Genomic DNA, 14121 nt, shown 5'->3' on the forward strand with positions numbered 1-14121 from the left:
TCATCCATGTACAACAGATGGCAGATATGCGTGTTGTCTAAAATCTGTGCTGCTACTTGTGAATTTGACACTGTTCACTCACCATTAGATAAGACACCAGCTCCCATTTATGCAATTTGTGTGTGCTAATGACTTTCTGTGATTCATAAACTTTGTGCATACAAGTAAAGATGCAAATATATTATCTTATACCGTATGATGTGGCAAACATTATGGAATAATTTTAAACTACTTTTGTATCTGGTTTCTGATCTTTTAAGAAGAAGATGTCTAAATTATGTAATATGCAAACTTTATTACTTGATCCACAGTTGAATCATGGGAAACGTGGAGAGTCAAAATGGAGAGAGTAGTATCCATGGTGATGTGCCGAGACATCTCTCCCGTAAGCACACGACCCGCTCACTCCGTGTCTCCAACAAGCAGCAAATCAACCGCCGTTCGAGGCACTCTTCCTCAGTGAAGCAGAATCACAGAAACTCTGAAGCCTCAACCCGTTCCTCCAGCACCCCGAGCATCCCTCAGTCCTTGGTAGAGAACGGACTAGAGCTTTTCAATGCAGCAGATGAGTTTGACAAATTTGGCATCAACCCTCACTGGACCCAGCGTGTCGCTATGACAATGAGGCCGGAGTCCTATCAGCACGATGATGACCCCTTGGCCACGCCGACTCCCGAAACCTCAGAGGCAGACACCATTGCCCAGGATGGAGGAGAGGACTCAACGGGGGAAGGGGACACTATTGGAGAGGAAAGGTTCCTGCAGCAAATGACTGAAGGACCCCGAGAGGGAGCAAGTAATAAAAAGAAGCGATCAAAGTCAGCAGACATGTGGAGAGAAGACAGCTTGGAGTTTTCTATGTCTGACCTCAGCCAGGAGCATCTGACCAGCACAGAGGAGATGGTCGATGGAGGAGAAGAGGAGGAGGGGCAGTTTAGATGCCCTAGAGGCAGCAAAGGCAGCACAGGTGAGAATGTACACAGAAGCAAAAGCATCATATTTACCGGTAGATTGTATAGACCTGCAGAAAGCATGTGTAGTTTTCTCATTCAGAAATGTAGACATCATTAGTGACAGGATATGTGGGGCCTATGCTTTTATTTGATGACTTGAAGTCTTCACCGACATATTTTCTGATACAATAGAATTAAAATATATTTCAAGATTTCTATTTGTATTATTTAAAAAACAACAACAAATAAAAGCAAAAGACAAGACAATGTAGCTGTCCAAAAATAACGACAGCTACACTGGTGATGGCTAATAAGTGGGGGGAAAAAAGTTCAGGGGAACATGTTCAAAGCTGTTGATTTGATTCAGTGAACAGGTGATGAGGGGGAGGGTAGTGGGAAAATTGCAGGCACTCACTGAGTAGGGAGAAAATGATCTGAGAAAATCTGCTGATTGAAGGTTAGCTGCCATCTATCAGTTGCAGCAGTTCAACTGATCACAGGGTTGTTAGCTTAACTGGTTTTGTGCAGGAGCTGCAGGGGTTCAGTGTGACAGCAGGCGGTACCTGGTAACTCAACCGCTGAGGGTCTGAGCACTGCCATAGGTGGTCGTCTCATTCAGAATAATGTATGGGTTTGCCTCACACACACACAGATTCATAATCACTCAAGAAAAATCACAGAGTTTCACTGAAGGACACAGGCACATATGGAGAAGGTCAAATGTTTCAGAGGTAACTGAAAGTACCTGACAGTAATCTGAACTCACCTTGCCCACAAATACACACTGTGCTCTGCAATAACCACCTGTGTGTGTGTTCCAGGCTCAACTGAGAGGGCATCGTCTCTGGACCATCTGTGCAGCCAGCAGAGTCCGGGCTTCAGGGGGCAAAGGAGCCGTTACATAAAAAACTGCAGAGAAGCCGAGTGCGACGGAGACGGGGAAGTGGAGGAGGGTTTGATGTCTCCAGCAGAGGATGATGGTGGGGGGTATGGAGCTTTCACGCTCCCCTGCCGACGCTCACACTGCCTTTCTGAAGGCTTGACTGGGCTCGGTATTCCGGCTACACCTTGCCCTACCTTCCAGGGACGACGCGCACAGACTACTCAGGTATTTCATGAATATATATACCGATAAGTATTGAAAGCAGATGGAACAGGACTAAGGGTAAAAGTCTTCTTGCTCTATTTTTTCCAGTATTGGAAAAAATACAGACTTCTAAACTTAGAATAATAGAGGACTTTGTTTACCAGTGCTGTCCAGGAAGTTCAGGGGCATCACAGACATGACACCAGTTCATCAAGTAATTAACATGTTGTTGACAACCAACGGAATTTCCTGTCTGTGCTCTGGACTGGTGTATATGCATGTTATATCTTTGCAAATCCAAGCATCCAAGCATGTTTGTATATTTGTGCAGTTGGGAAGAGGATTACACAGAAAGATAGTCAGATAGAAAGTCACCGTGGGACTTCTGCTCACATACTGAGCTTTGAACGACAAAGACATTTTGAACTTTGAACTTTATCTAGAGGATTTTCTTTGTCATCTTACTAAAACAGATAAAATCAAAGGAAAGTAAAGTTTATGTAACGTTCATGTAGGTAAACATAAAAGCTAAATTAGTAGAATAAATAATAATATCCATGCCTCCCTAGTTGCCGTGCGTCACTGATAAAAACAAAGTTGCTAAACAAAAAGTACCAAAATACTGAACCAAGCTTTTCTTTCAATGCATTCCCAGAACCCCCAAGCACCCTTGGATAGAGATCGCCATAAGTGCTTATTATATATTCATCTAGTCAGGCTGAGGGGGTTGTTAGATATAAATAGACTGACAGCACAGCGAAACAAAAAGAAAGAACAGACGGAGACTCAGTTTGGTGAAAGCACAGAAAATTTCATACTCAAAGTGGAAAGCCTTTTTTTTAAATCAGAAATTCATACAAAAATGAGCACAAAAGGATATTAAAGTGCACTTATGCAACTGCCAACTCATGTATACAAACAAAAGTAAACCCAGAAACCGCTTGTGCAGCCTACGCTGTCAGTTCTGTGTGAAAGAATTAACGTCTTGTGTTATGCAGATTGAAGCTGTTACTTCTCTGTCTGATTTTGTGCAAATAAATCAGTTTCCGTCCATTAATAATGCTTAATCTGTTTCTACCCGGTTTTTCTGGATGACAGGACATCTCTGGTGTTTTAGGCGAGGGGAGCGAGTATGGCGACAGTGGGATTGATGGCGTTGCCCCTGAGATAGATGGAGAAGGAGAACTGCTCTCCCGGCGGTGTAAGGCCATGTCTGCCTCTTTTTCAGTGTACTCAGCTACAGAGAGCAGTTTTTTTAATGGCAGCGACAGTGGGAGCAGCAGCGCTGGAGGAGTTGACGGAAGAGGAGGCGAAGGAGGCAAGGGGGGAGTTTATGAAAATTTCCGGAAGGAGCTAGACAATCAAGCCTGGGTTAGTTACACTTTTCCTGTGTTATTAAAATATAGGTAAATTCCGTGTATTTCTAATTCCTTAATCTTTTCTCGTCAGACAAATCGGGGCCGAGACTGCACAGAGGAGGCAGGCTCTGCTGTAAGTGATGAGCAGAGTAGCGGCACACTCAGTAGTATGTATCCGCCTGACACTCTGATTAGCTGTGCACACGGCACAGTCAGGAAAGCAGGGACTCTGGCTGTGAAGAACTTCCTGGTTCATAAGAAAAACAAGAAGGTGGAACCTGCAGCGAGACGCAAATGGAAACAATACTGGGTTTCTCTGAAAGGTGTTGCACAGATTTTCAGCACTATTATGTTTAATGTTTGTGTTGGATTTTACCTGCGTGTGACTGATAGATAGGCAGAAACTGTAAGGCAGCAGGTGTCCATCCAGCTTCAGTCTGAGTACTTTATGAATGCTTAACTAAGCACAATTGTTAGTACATAAAAATGCTTCTGCACCTTTACTCTTTTGGCTGCTGCCTTTAGGGGTCACCACACTGGATCATCTGCCTCCATCTTACTCTATTTCTAGCATCCTCCTCTGTCACGCAAACCAAGCATGTCCCTCTTCACTACATCCATGAACTTACTATGTGGTCTTCCTCTTTCCTTCCTGCCTGGCAGCTCCTTATTCAACGTCACTTTTCCAAAATATCCTCTGCACATGGCCAAATCATCTCAGCCTTGCCTCTGGAACTTTATGTCCAAATCCAACCTGAGCTGTCCTGCTGATCTACTGATTTCTAATCTTTCTATTCTCTCTCCTTCCAGCAATAAAATCTTAGCATCTTCAGCTCTGTTTCCTGTGTTTGTGTCTGCTCCACCGTCTCCAAGCCTTACATTATAGCAGGCCTCACTACTTTCCTGTAAACCTTCACTCTCAGTCTTGCTGCTATCCTTATCTCACACATTACCCTTGACATTTGTCTCCACCCACTCCACCCTATGTGCATTCCTTTCTTTAACACCTCTCTTGTGCCACATGTTTGAGTTGGCACAGATTTTAAGTTGAATGAACTTGCTGCCGCAATCCGACCGACACTAGCAGCTTCCTGGCTTGTGGCCTCTGTGGCTGGGTTTCAAATGCTTCTGCAACTAAGAAAATAATCTTAATCTCATTCAGATAACCAACCCAAAGCTGTTTAATCTTCCATACACTCTCTCTGCTGTTAAACTACATTCATATAAGCTTTAACACATTCCCTGCCCTTGGTTTTCACCTCTGCTGTCCTCTCTCATGCTCTTCAATGCAGCCTTGCATTTTCCTCCCCTCAGCTTCATCACAATTTAATTTTACGGCGAAATCCATGCCTAATCCGATCCTGTCCTGTTGAAATGCATAAGATAGAGCATCTCTTCTATGCATCATGCTAAAAATAAATCAGTCTTATCTTCATAATGTAATGTTATAGGTTTAGTTGTACTGATAGCAAAATAGGTTCATGTATTAAACTATTACGTTTTATAATCGTTGTTTAAATAAAGTTCAGGGAAAGGAAGGATGTTTAAATTGATTTAAGGGTACTTATTATAATATCTGTAAAAAAACAAAACAAAACAAAAAAACCATATTTTTGTCTTTTTTTTTTTAAACTCCTTTCTTTTTGTGCTTTCTTCAAGGCTGCACCCTCTTCCTGTATGAATACGATGGCCGTTCAGGTATCGACCACAACAGCGTTCACAAACACGCGCTGTGGGTGGAGAACAGCATTGTCCAAGCTGTACCTGAGCATCCCAAGAAAGACTTTGTCTTCTGTCTCAGCAACTCAGTGGGAGATGCTTTCCTCTTCCAGGTGAGAGAAGCACTGGAATTTAAAACATCGGCTACTCTTAAAGCTGAGTTGGCATGACAATATTTTATGCAAGTTAAAGTTAAATCAGGTTGGCATTAATGCATACAGGTCAAGTGTTTTTATATCCTGTCTTTGTTATTTGGTGCTACTGTACATACCAGCATCAAACATAAAGAGAAACAGGAAACTGGAAGCTATTTTCCTCTAGGGGATTTGCATGTGGCACACCAATACATGTTCATCATGTGCTGGAGATAGGCAGCCCTGTGTCCTTGTGTTTATGTTTGACATGTTTAAAGGCCACGCTGTCACACCGTGACAGTGATCCACCAGACTGACCATTGTGTAATATTAAAATCTGTCTATTTATATTCATGACAGCTCCCCTCACTGACATTTAATTCATGAATGGGAAGAAAGTAATAAAATGATGATGAGATTATAATGACCATTTCCTCCCAGAGGCCGATATTGGAAGTCATGATTAAATTCTTTCAGCTGTCAGTTTCTTTATTTTATCTGCTCACTATCGTTACTCACTTTGTCATGGTCCCTTCCTTCTGTTCAGACATCAGGCCAAACAGAACTGGAAAACTGGATCACGGCGATCCACTCGGCGTGTGCTACTGCTCTTGCTCGGCAGCACCACAGGGAGGACACCGTGCGATTGCTGCGAACTGAAATCCGCAAGCTGGAGCAGAAGATTGATATGGATGAGAAAATGAAGAAAATGGGAGACATGCAGTTGTCCACTGTCACTGATGGCAAGAAGAGAAAGACCATACTTGAGCAGGTATGGGGTCAATCGGGTGGTCGTTTGGGGCTAAAAGTGGAGCTAAGTGTCAAGGAGTCTGACATACTGAAAGCGGTCAAACAGATTAAAGCTGTACATGAGGTGGTGGAGCATTACAGAAACAACACCTATGAGACAAATGCCCTTTACTTTTGTCATATTATTGCAAATTAATAACACTTTATGCCCATAAAATGCGACTGTAGGGAGGTTTGTTATCTCATGGCTAAAAACCGTCCTCACCTCTTTATCTTCCAGTTAATTTGAATGAAAACACCTGAAGGCGGTTTATAGATGCACATCATTGTGACTTAAACTGCACCGACACTCTCCGGCACTGAAATCATGGCACTAAATCATCTTTACAGCATGCCGTCATCCAGGCAAAATGCTCTAAAGCAGCCTTTCCAACCAAAAATGGTTTCACTTATTCCAGCTGGCGCTCATTTAGAAACACATGCGAGTCCACTTGCACGCAGTGCATACAGACACATAGCACACAGGTAAACCTGACTAATCTTTTTAGATTCAAGAGGTCTTTTAAGAACATTGCAACTTTTTCAAATCTTTTCCAGAACCCGTTTTTGTTCAGTTTCAAAAGAACATTGATTTAGGCTTATTCCATGCAGGATGTCTGGAGTTGCTGGTGATGGTAGCCAGTACTGACTGGAAAATCTTACAAAAAGAAAAAAAGCCTAGAAGTGTGGTCATTAACAATAAGCCTCCTTGTCCTAGCAAGTCTTTGCAAGTCTATCTGTCTTTATACTGGTGTTGTTGCATGATGCTCTTTCTATTTCTTGTTATATGTAACATAAAAGGAACTAGAAAGCACTTAATCCTCATCAAGTAAAAGAGCTGCAATTTAAAAGGAAGCACTTTGATTGCCTGCTGTAAAGACATAGTAACTGAAACTGTGGCATCAAAGAAGAAAACAAGCCTCAAGCAGGGTTTATGTCATTGACTGACTTCTTTCAGTTGAGTCACAGAGCTGCCAATAAGGATATAGTTGTGGGGAAAAAAGAAAATGGGGATTAACCACAGAGATAAAGAAAAATAAAAGATCAAAAAGTGGAAAGTGTGGAAATATAATGACATATAAAACATATAAGAATTGTTGCAATTATTTGAATGATAATTATATTTATTTATTTTATCTGTACATATTTACGTAAACTTTATAAATAAATCTGAGGAGAGGTGAGGGGAACAAACAAATGTGAAAAAACATTAAAACTTCTACTTCCGTAATTCTTTATATTTTTTAATTGTGTTAATATTTTCACACTTCCACATAGGTGACCACGGGAACTAATGCAGCGTTAAGTCTAGTTTTGTGTTTCACTGTGAGTGTGTGTCCCCGTGTTTCACCTCCCACGGCCCACCCTGTGATACATTGCACGTAGAACAGCAGGTCACCAACTGGTGGGGGCTGTGTTGGTGAGTAATACCTCTCCACAGGGGCTGCAGTACTCCCACATCTCACTTCTCCTGAAACAGCCGAATAACCACCTAACACAGCGTCGGTTCTTTATCTTTTTATTTTTTGTTGTTGTTCTCATTAGAGATAAAACTGAATAAATCTGGATCTCATCAGCAAAGTTTGTTTATATTGCATAATCATAAGCGCATGACTTTTTACTCTGTAATCTCTGCTGCTTATAGATCTTCTTGTGGGAGCAGAACTTGGAGAGATTTCACATAGATCTCTTCCGCTGCCGCTGCTACCTGGCGAGTCTGCAGGGCGGTGAACCTCCCAATCCCAAACGCCTCCTGGGCTTCGCGTCACGTCCCACAAAAGTTGCCATGGGACGACTGGGGATCTTCTCTGTTTCTTCCTTCCATGCACTGGTATGATTAGACATGTTTAGTGCTGGTATCTGACTATTCACTCCAGGTGTTTTTCAGGTTGCAATTTTTTAGTAAACTTGATCGGAGCTCATGAATCCAAACCTGAAAAGTCAGACTCACGTGTCTCTACATGTTCCGTGTAGAGATTGCATGAGAGGTTTCCAACTGTCGACCCTCAATAACAGCCCAGCTTGAAGAGTGGGTGTGTTTATCTGCCTGTGAGTGCCTTGTCACATACGCCTACTGAAAGCAAGAATTTCTGCTTGCCTCACAAATGTTCAAAGAAATAGATACTGCCATATACCCCAAGGTTATGAAACAAATGAACAAACCAGGTATGCTGGTTTGATTCTCAGGCCCAAAGTTAGCATGAGCGCTGTAAAGTGGAGTGAGCTTTTATCTGTAACACGCAATTAGCCACAACATTAAAACTGGTGAACAAGTGAATTATAGCAATAATTTTCTCATTATAAAGATTTTGTTTAAGTGATGGAATTTAAGTAGATATAAGTAAGTGCCAGCTCTCAAAGTTGATGTGTTGGTAGCATCAAAAATGTGAAATGAACACCTGCATTATTTCTGCTTTCTGTCATAGTGATGCATGCAAGTTTTTTATTCTAAGTGTGCAAAAACAGCTGTGACTCTTAAGCCTAACACTCAAGGCTAAGGTTACATAGATGGTTTACCTTAACAAGATGGGTAGAGAGTCAGACTTGCGAAGCAAACACACACCACATATTAAAATGTATCACATACACGCTATCCTAAAAGCTTGAGAGAAAAGTGAAAGCAAAACATTCTACCTATAAATCCTCTCTGAAACCCAAGTTATTATCTCAGTGCTGCAGAATGTACAGAATGAAACCCAACCTGATCTCTATGCGATTGTGTGTCATTGAGCTGTAAGCTCTGCGTAGTATCATCCAAAGAAGAAAGAGCAAAAACGAAGAGCAAAACATGGAAAACATTTCTCTACAGAGCAGTTTTATACGAGCAAGCTAACGGATATGCCAAACATACACTAGCACGCACACACAACATCAAGCACTGACAGTGTTTTTTGTGATTGGTCGATCAATACAAACTCTTTTAGCAAGCTAGCATCCCTGAGGCAGTTTCCCACAAACAGGCTTAACACTCTCTGGCCCTTGCTCCCCCTCCTTTTACTGCCTACACCCTCACTTCCTTTGTTTGTGTTTCGCTCCCTCAGTGTCTTCTTCTCCTTATCTGCCATATTTTATACCGTCCTTTTTTATGTCTCTCCTGTCCCTTTCATATTCTTTTTACTCTATTTATTACCACATCCCTTCTGACTAATTTGAAATGTCATTATTGCATCGCTTAAATATGATAAATGTGGCATATTTATAAGGAGAATCACATTTATAAATACATGTAATGCAAAACTACTGAAATGAAATGCAATTAAAATAATTGTTCATGGCAAAAATTGCAAAAATTGCAAAAATATTCAAATGAACTCATTTTGTCTTGCCTAAAGGGAAATATAATTGTTCTCTCTCTCAGCTCTGGTATTCAAAGTTTTTGGTCACAAAAGCAATATTTCTGTTTTTTCCTTCATTTACTTTCTACAGTAGATTTGGGCTGTAATAACAGTATAAAGGCCTCTCATGTGGGGAATGAGAAGATGAGTCTAAAAAGTGGTTTAAGATGTTATGTTTGAAGTGTACGTGTCTGATGTCTGATCATCTCTATACTAGTGTAATGCATAGTTGCTCATACTATTTGAGCTCTGATTGAACCCAGAGAAGTCAAAAAACGGGAACGAAAAGTTTCCCTGTGCCAAGTCGTAGGTGACTGAAGGGGATTAGAGGTTGAAAGTATTCAGTAGCTGCTGCAAATGATTGCTTTTGTGTGTCAAACTGTTTTTATTCGGGTGTTAAAGGTGTCTGTTTCATTTCTGTTGTGTTTTCTGTAACTGTCACTGTCACAGGTGTCTGCCCGTACAGAGAGCAGCATGAGAAGGCGGAACCAGCCTTTCCCTCGCACCTTCAGTAAACGTCGAAGCCGTTTCTCCTCACTCTGGGGTCTGGACACCGCATCTAGGAGAAAGAGCAAAGGACACCCTTCAATTGACCAGGTACGTTTGACTTTGAGTGACTTTGCAGTGCTTGATGTTTAATTGAAATCTGTAAAATTCGATTTTGGCGAATAAATACTACTGCAGCTAAATATTGTGTGTTCGTAAGTTTATGCTTGAAACTGCTTCTTGGTGTCAAAGTAATAACTATACTTATGTGTGTTTTAATTTTGCGGTGCTTTGTGTTATTGCAGGTGTTTGCTGATGGGGCGGAGCCAGTGAGAAAGTCTTTGCAGAAGGTGTTCGAAGACTCCTCCAGTGAAAAATCTGTAAGCTTTTAACTCTGTTTGTGTAAAAACCTACATTAGATTAAATTTTGTTGTCGATGTAATATTTTATGTCTGCCCTCTTTTAACATTCCAGAAGATGAAGCAGTTTTGCTGTTTCTGCTGAACATTAAGTAATAGTGCAGCTGAACGTCTCCTCACTGGGTGAAATTAAGTGCTAAATACATATAATCCAGTATCAGCGTGTTCCCACTTCTGCTGTACAGTGCAATCATTTCCCATCAAGAAATTAAAGGGAGTTGACAACCACATTGCACCATTTACAGTAATAACCTCCCTTAGGCTAAACATGAAGCTCCTCCTCCCTTTATTAGTTTGGTATTCACCACAAATCAGCAGAGTTCGTGTGGCTGTGGACTCATTTCTTCTCATTGTTTGCTTTTTGCATACACCAAGAGGAAAAATCACTGGAGCATCAGATGAATCTTTGTTCTTGTATAATGGGTAATGGGCTTCTTAAGACCCCGAGGCCCGCTACATCACTAGATTTTCCACCTCCTTTCACTTAACTAAGATCCTTTTGGGGCTCTGGCTCTTTGCAGGGTGGGTTATCTAAGGGAAAGCACAAAATCCCTGCACCCTTCTGCACCATTGAGCATTTCTTTGAGATCGTTTTTAAAGCCCTTGCTTTAATATTTTCATACGTTTGCTTCTCTCCTCGATGAAGAGTGATTGGAGACATTTGCAGACTCATAAAGCTTTAAAAGCGGCAGAATATCTGTGTCTCTCTCAGCGTCATTGGACAATGCTCAGGTTTATTTGTGTTGAATAAACAATCCTTGTCATCTTCTGCAGCAGTTTTTTAATATTCTGAGCAGTGTGGACAGAGTCCCTTTATTTAATTTGCTTCAGGCAATTCCATCTTTATCAGTATCAAAAAGGCTATCAACTGGAGGGATTTTCTGTCTATTAATCCCACAGAGACAAATTTAATCTGATATGTTCACATCATTAGTGTTCTGACGTTTCAACAAATATGCAGACATTTGCTACCATAGGACTTGCTGGTTTCACACCATCTGTGTTCTCTTGTAACTGCTGTACTGACCACACTTGCACACAATTGCAAATAATTAGCTATATATCATAAGAAAGAAAAACATGTTTCCTAAGACAACCATATCAATGTAGTTTTCCAGTATGCGACAAATCTATATGAATTTTAAGGAAAAATATCCAGTTGCACATAGGTTGTATAGGACAAGGCTGCTGGATCCATATTTTATGAGCACTGGTAAAAAGCACCAGAGATGAGGAGAAGAGAAAAGATAGGCTTTAGTCTGAACCAAGCAGACAGAAGCTAAGTCTGCAGCAATAACCTGCTCTGGCAGTGCAGGCCCCCAGTGGCACAAAGAGAGATCAATTTTTTTTTTCCACCCACGCCAGGCTTCAGCTGGCAGTGTATGGGATGACTGTAAAGAAAAGCATAAGATGTAACGTGCTGTAGTTGGCAGTAAACTAGAGCTGGAAATGCTTTATCAGTGGCAAAGATTTTCCTCATTGAGCATTTCCAGCAAGAATAGCTCCAAATGTTCACATCTGATTGACTTTCCCAGCTTTAATTTGCTGTTTGTTCTGGGGAATCCCTTTGTTAGCATAAGCTGGAAAGGAGAGTTTAGCAGGGATCTGAGAACCCCGCCGCCCCACACACACCATCACCACCCTCCAGCAGAGGCATCCTAGATAGGCCAGGAGGGGAGCCAGATGGTGCTGAGCAGGACTGGGAGTTCAGGGAGTTGGGGGAGGTACTACTTACAGGCCCCCCAGTCTGTTGTCTGTCTGAGATAATGTGTGCGTATTTTGTTTGCGCATGTGAATGTAGGCCTGTTTGTGTTTGTGAATATAAAAATGTGCTGTTGCATGTAGTTTACTGTGGCTGTTTCCCTCTTTGTTTCACTTTATCTCTACCACACAGATTCACACACAGACACACACGCGTACAGATACAGCCAAGTCGAAGTTCATTTCGACAGGGACCACCGGGCCTGATTGTTAACTGCCGGCAGATTGTATGGCGTGAATGAAAGATGGGGAGGAGAGAGCTGATGGAATGATGTACAGATAGGGGGAAAGGGCACCAGAAGGAGAGGCAGTGATTAATTGGAGGCTGGCGTGATAGAAGAATGAAAGAATAAATGTGGATGCTGTTACTCGATAGGTGGAGATATATTACAGATGGGGGGAATAGAAGCCAGCAAGGCGGCTGACAAGGCTGCCAGATTGTTGGAGGTCAGACTGATGGGCCGAAAGGTTACAGATTATGCTTTAAAAACAGTAACACACCCATAAAAATGCAAGTGTAAGCTATATAACATGTGCTACATGCAATGCAAAAAGCTTGTACTGCAGTACAAGTGTCATTACTGAATTACTGTTTGTGAGTTTCACGATTGCATTAAATCTGCCTTGTCTGTTTATGCTTTCTGCCACTGCAGCTGTTCAAAGATGCATAAACTTAAACTTGCTGAGTGTCTGTGCTTGTTTTTATTTTCAGAAGGAGAGAGAAGCTTCTGTGAAAAGTCTTCCTCAGCAAAATGTAGACAGTGATATTTGGGTTCCTGAGTACCTGAAACCCTCCTGGGTGTGTTTGCCAAACAACCAGCCCATTCTGGCCGTCATACAGCCCGGAGAGACAACACTGGAAGTCTTGAACACTGTCTGCAAGGTGGGCCATTAAAAACAGCATTGCAAATATTGCATTACCAGAGACTGCACATAAGAGAAATGCATTTTACACAGTGCACTGCATATAATCACCAATGTAACACTGATGTACTTTAAATTGACAGTTTGCAAAGTGACAGACTGCACAATGTTTCCTCTTTTTATTGCATACACAGTAGCACTTTATAATACTGCAAATTTTAGTATTGATCCAAAGTAAATACAGGGCCAATATTGCCAATACCAATACAGTCACCGATACTATAAACCTGTAAAGGCAGCTGAGAGAATTATGTCATGATTCATGTGATAAATCATCATTAATTAGCAAATTCTCAATGGATTTTATGATCACTAAATCATTTGTGATTTGGAGGCTTTGGAAGTGTGGCTGTCTGTCACTCACCTCCAATATGCAGCTTTATTACCTGCTAGCTTGCAGACGCAGAATGACACACACAGCATTCAAGCGGCTAGGAATGCAATTAATTCTTCTCAACAGCTTTTTCAAAACACAGGCAATCCCCAAGGTATTAAGAAATTAGACACAGCCCTATAGAGAGGTCAGAATACCATTAAGTTATATGAGGAAAATGAAGATCTGCCATATTACTGTCAGCTGTCATTGTTGACAGCACATTGATGCACATTATCAGCGGTTCAGATACGGTCTTCTTCAATGTACATATATGAATTTGAGTATAACCGAGTTCTTTCAGTTCTACTTCTATGACAGTTCTCACAGAGTCACAGATCTTTTAATAATGCTCTTACCTTTCAGGATACACTGTATATTGCTGTCATTCACAGTCCATCACTTGTTTTAACTTCATTACCTTTTCTCCTTAATTGGCTTCAGCAAGAGACACATAATAGGCGTAATATTGCCTAATGACGCATATGTGCATGCAAGTCACAAACGTAACAGAGTGAAGCAGAGCATCCATCATCATCATCGTCCATGATTTTGGACCAGCATGTTAGACAGCATTCCCCAGCACTATTATTAAAACTCAATATAGGGAATGTCTTTTTGAATAGAGTTCCAGTCATTTGTTGAACTGATGTCAAAGTGGACTGAAATTTGAAGTATCTGTGGTAGGCGGTGGCATAACATTTTAATGACACACTTTATGTTGGTTTCTCTTTACCTTTCTCCTTATTGCCAGTCACCAGATACTTTAAAGCTTAAACATGT

The 14121-nt window shown here is 41.3% G+C and overlaps 1 protein-coding gene across 4 annotated transcripts in view; it reads left to right on the top strand.

The window, feature by feature from the left end:
• The window catches only part of tiam1a (TIAM Rac1 associated GEF 1a), a 50921-nt gene that overhangs the window by 15236 nt on the left and 21564 nt on the right, over positions 1 to 14121 (top strand). For 3 of the 4 annotated variants that reach the window (XM_014335402.2, XM_014335403.2, XM_042223361.1), the window contains 10 exons: positions 312 to 967; positions 1775 to 2061; positions 3139 to 3411; positions 3490 to 3721; positions 5058 to 5230; positions 5799 to 6023; positions 7686 to 7871; positions 9826 to 9972; positions 10167 to 10241; positions 12754 to 12924. In XM_014335402.2, the coding sequence (XP_014190888.1) occupies positions 319 to 967; positions 1775 to 2061; positions 3139 to 3411; positions 3490 to 3721; positions 5058 to 5230; positions 5799 to 6023; positions 7686 to 7871; positions 9826 to 9972; positions 10167 to 10241; positions 12754 to 12924 (2418 nt within the window). In that variant the 5' untranslated portion in view covers positions 312 to 318. The remainder of the gene's footprint in view (positions 1 to 311; positions 968 to 1774; positions 2062 to 3138; positions 3412 to 3489; positions 3722 to 5057; positions 5231 to 5798; positions 6024 to 7685; positions 7872 to 9825; positions 9973 to 10166; positions 10242 to 12753; positions 12925 to 14121) is intronic. The other variant, XM_042223362.1, reaches the window with a different exon arrangement.

Source organism: Haplochromis burtoni, unplaced genomic scaffold (genome assembly GCF_018398535.1).
Source record: "Haplochromis burtoni strain Fernald_Lab_line unplaced genomic scaffold, NCSU_Asbu1 Contig_109, whole genome shotgun sequence".
Taxonomy (NCBI): domain Eukaryota; kingdom Metazoa; phylum Chordata; class Actinopteri; order Cichliformes; family Cichlidae; genus Haplochromis; species Haplochromis burtoni.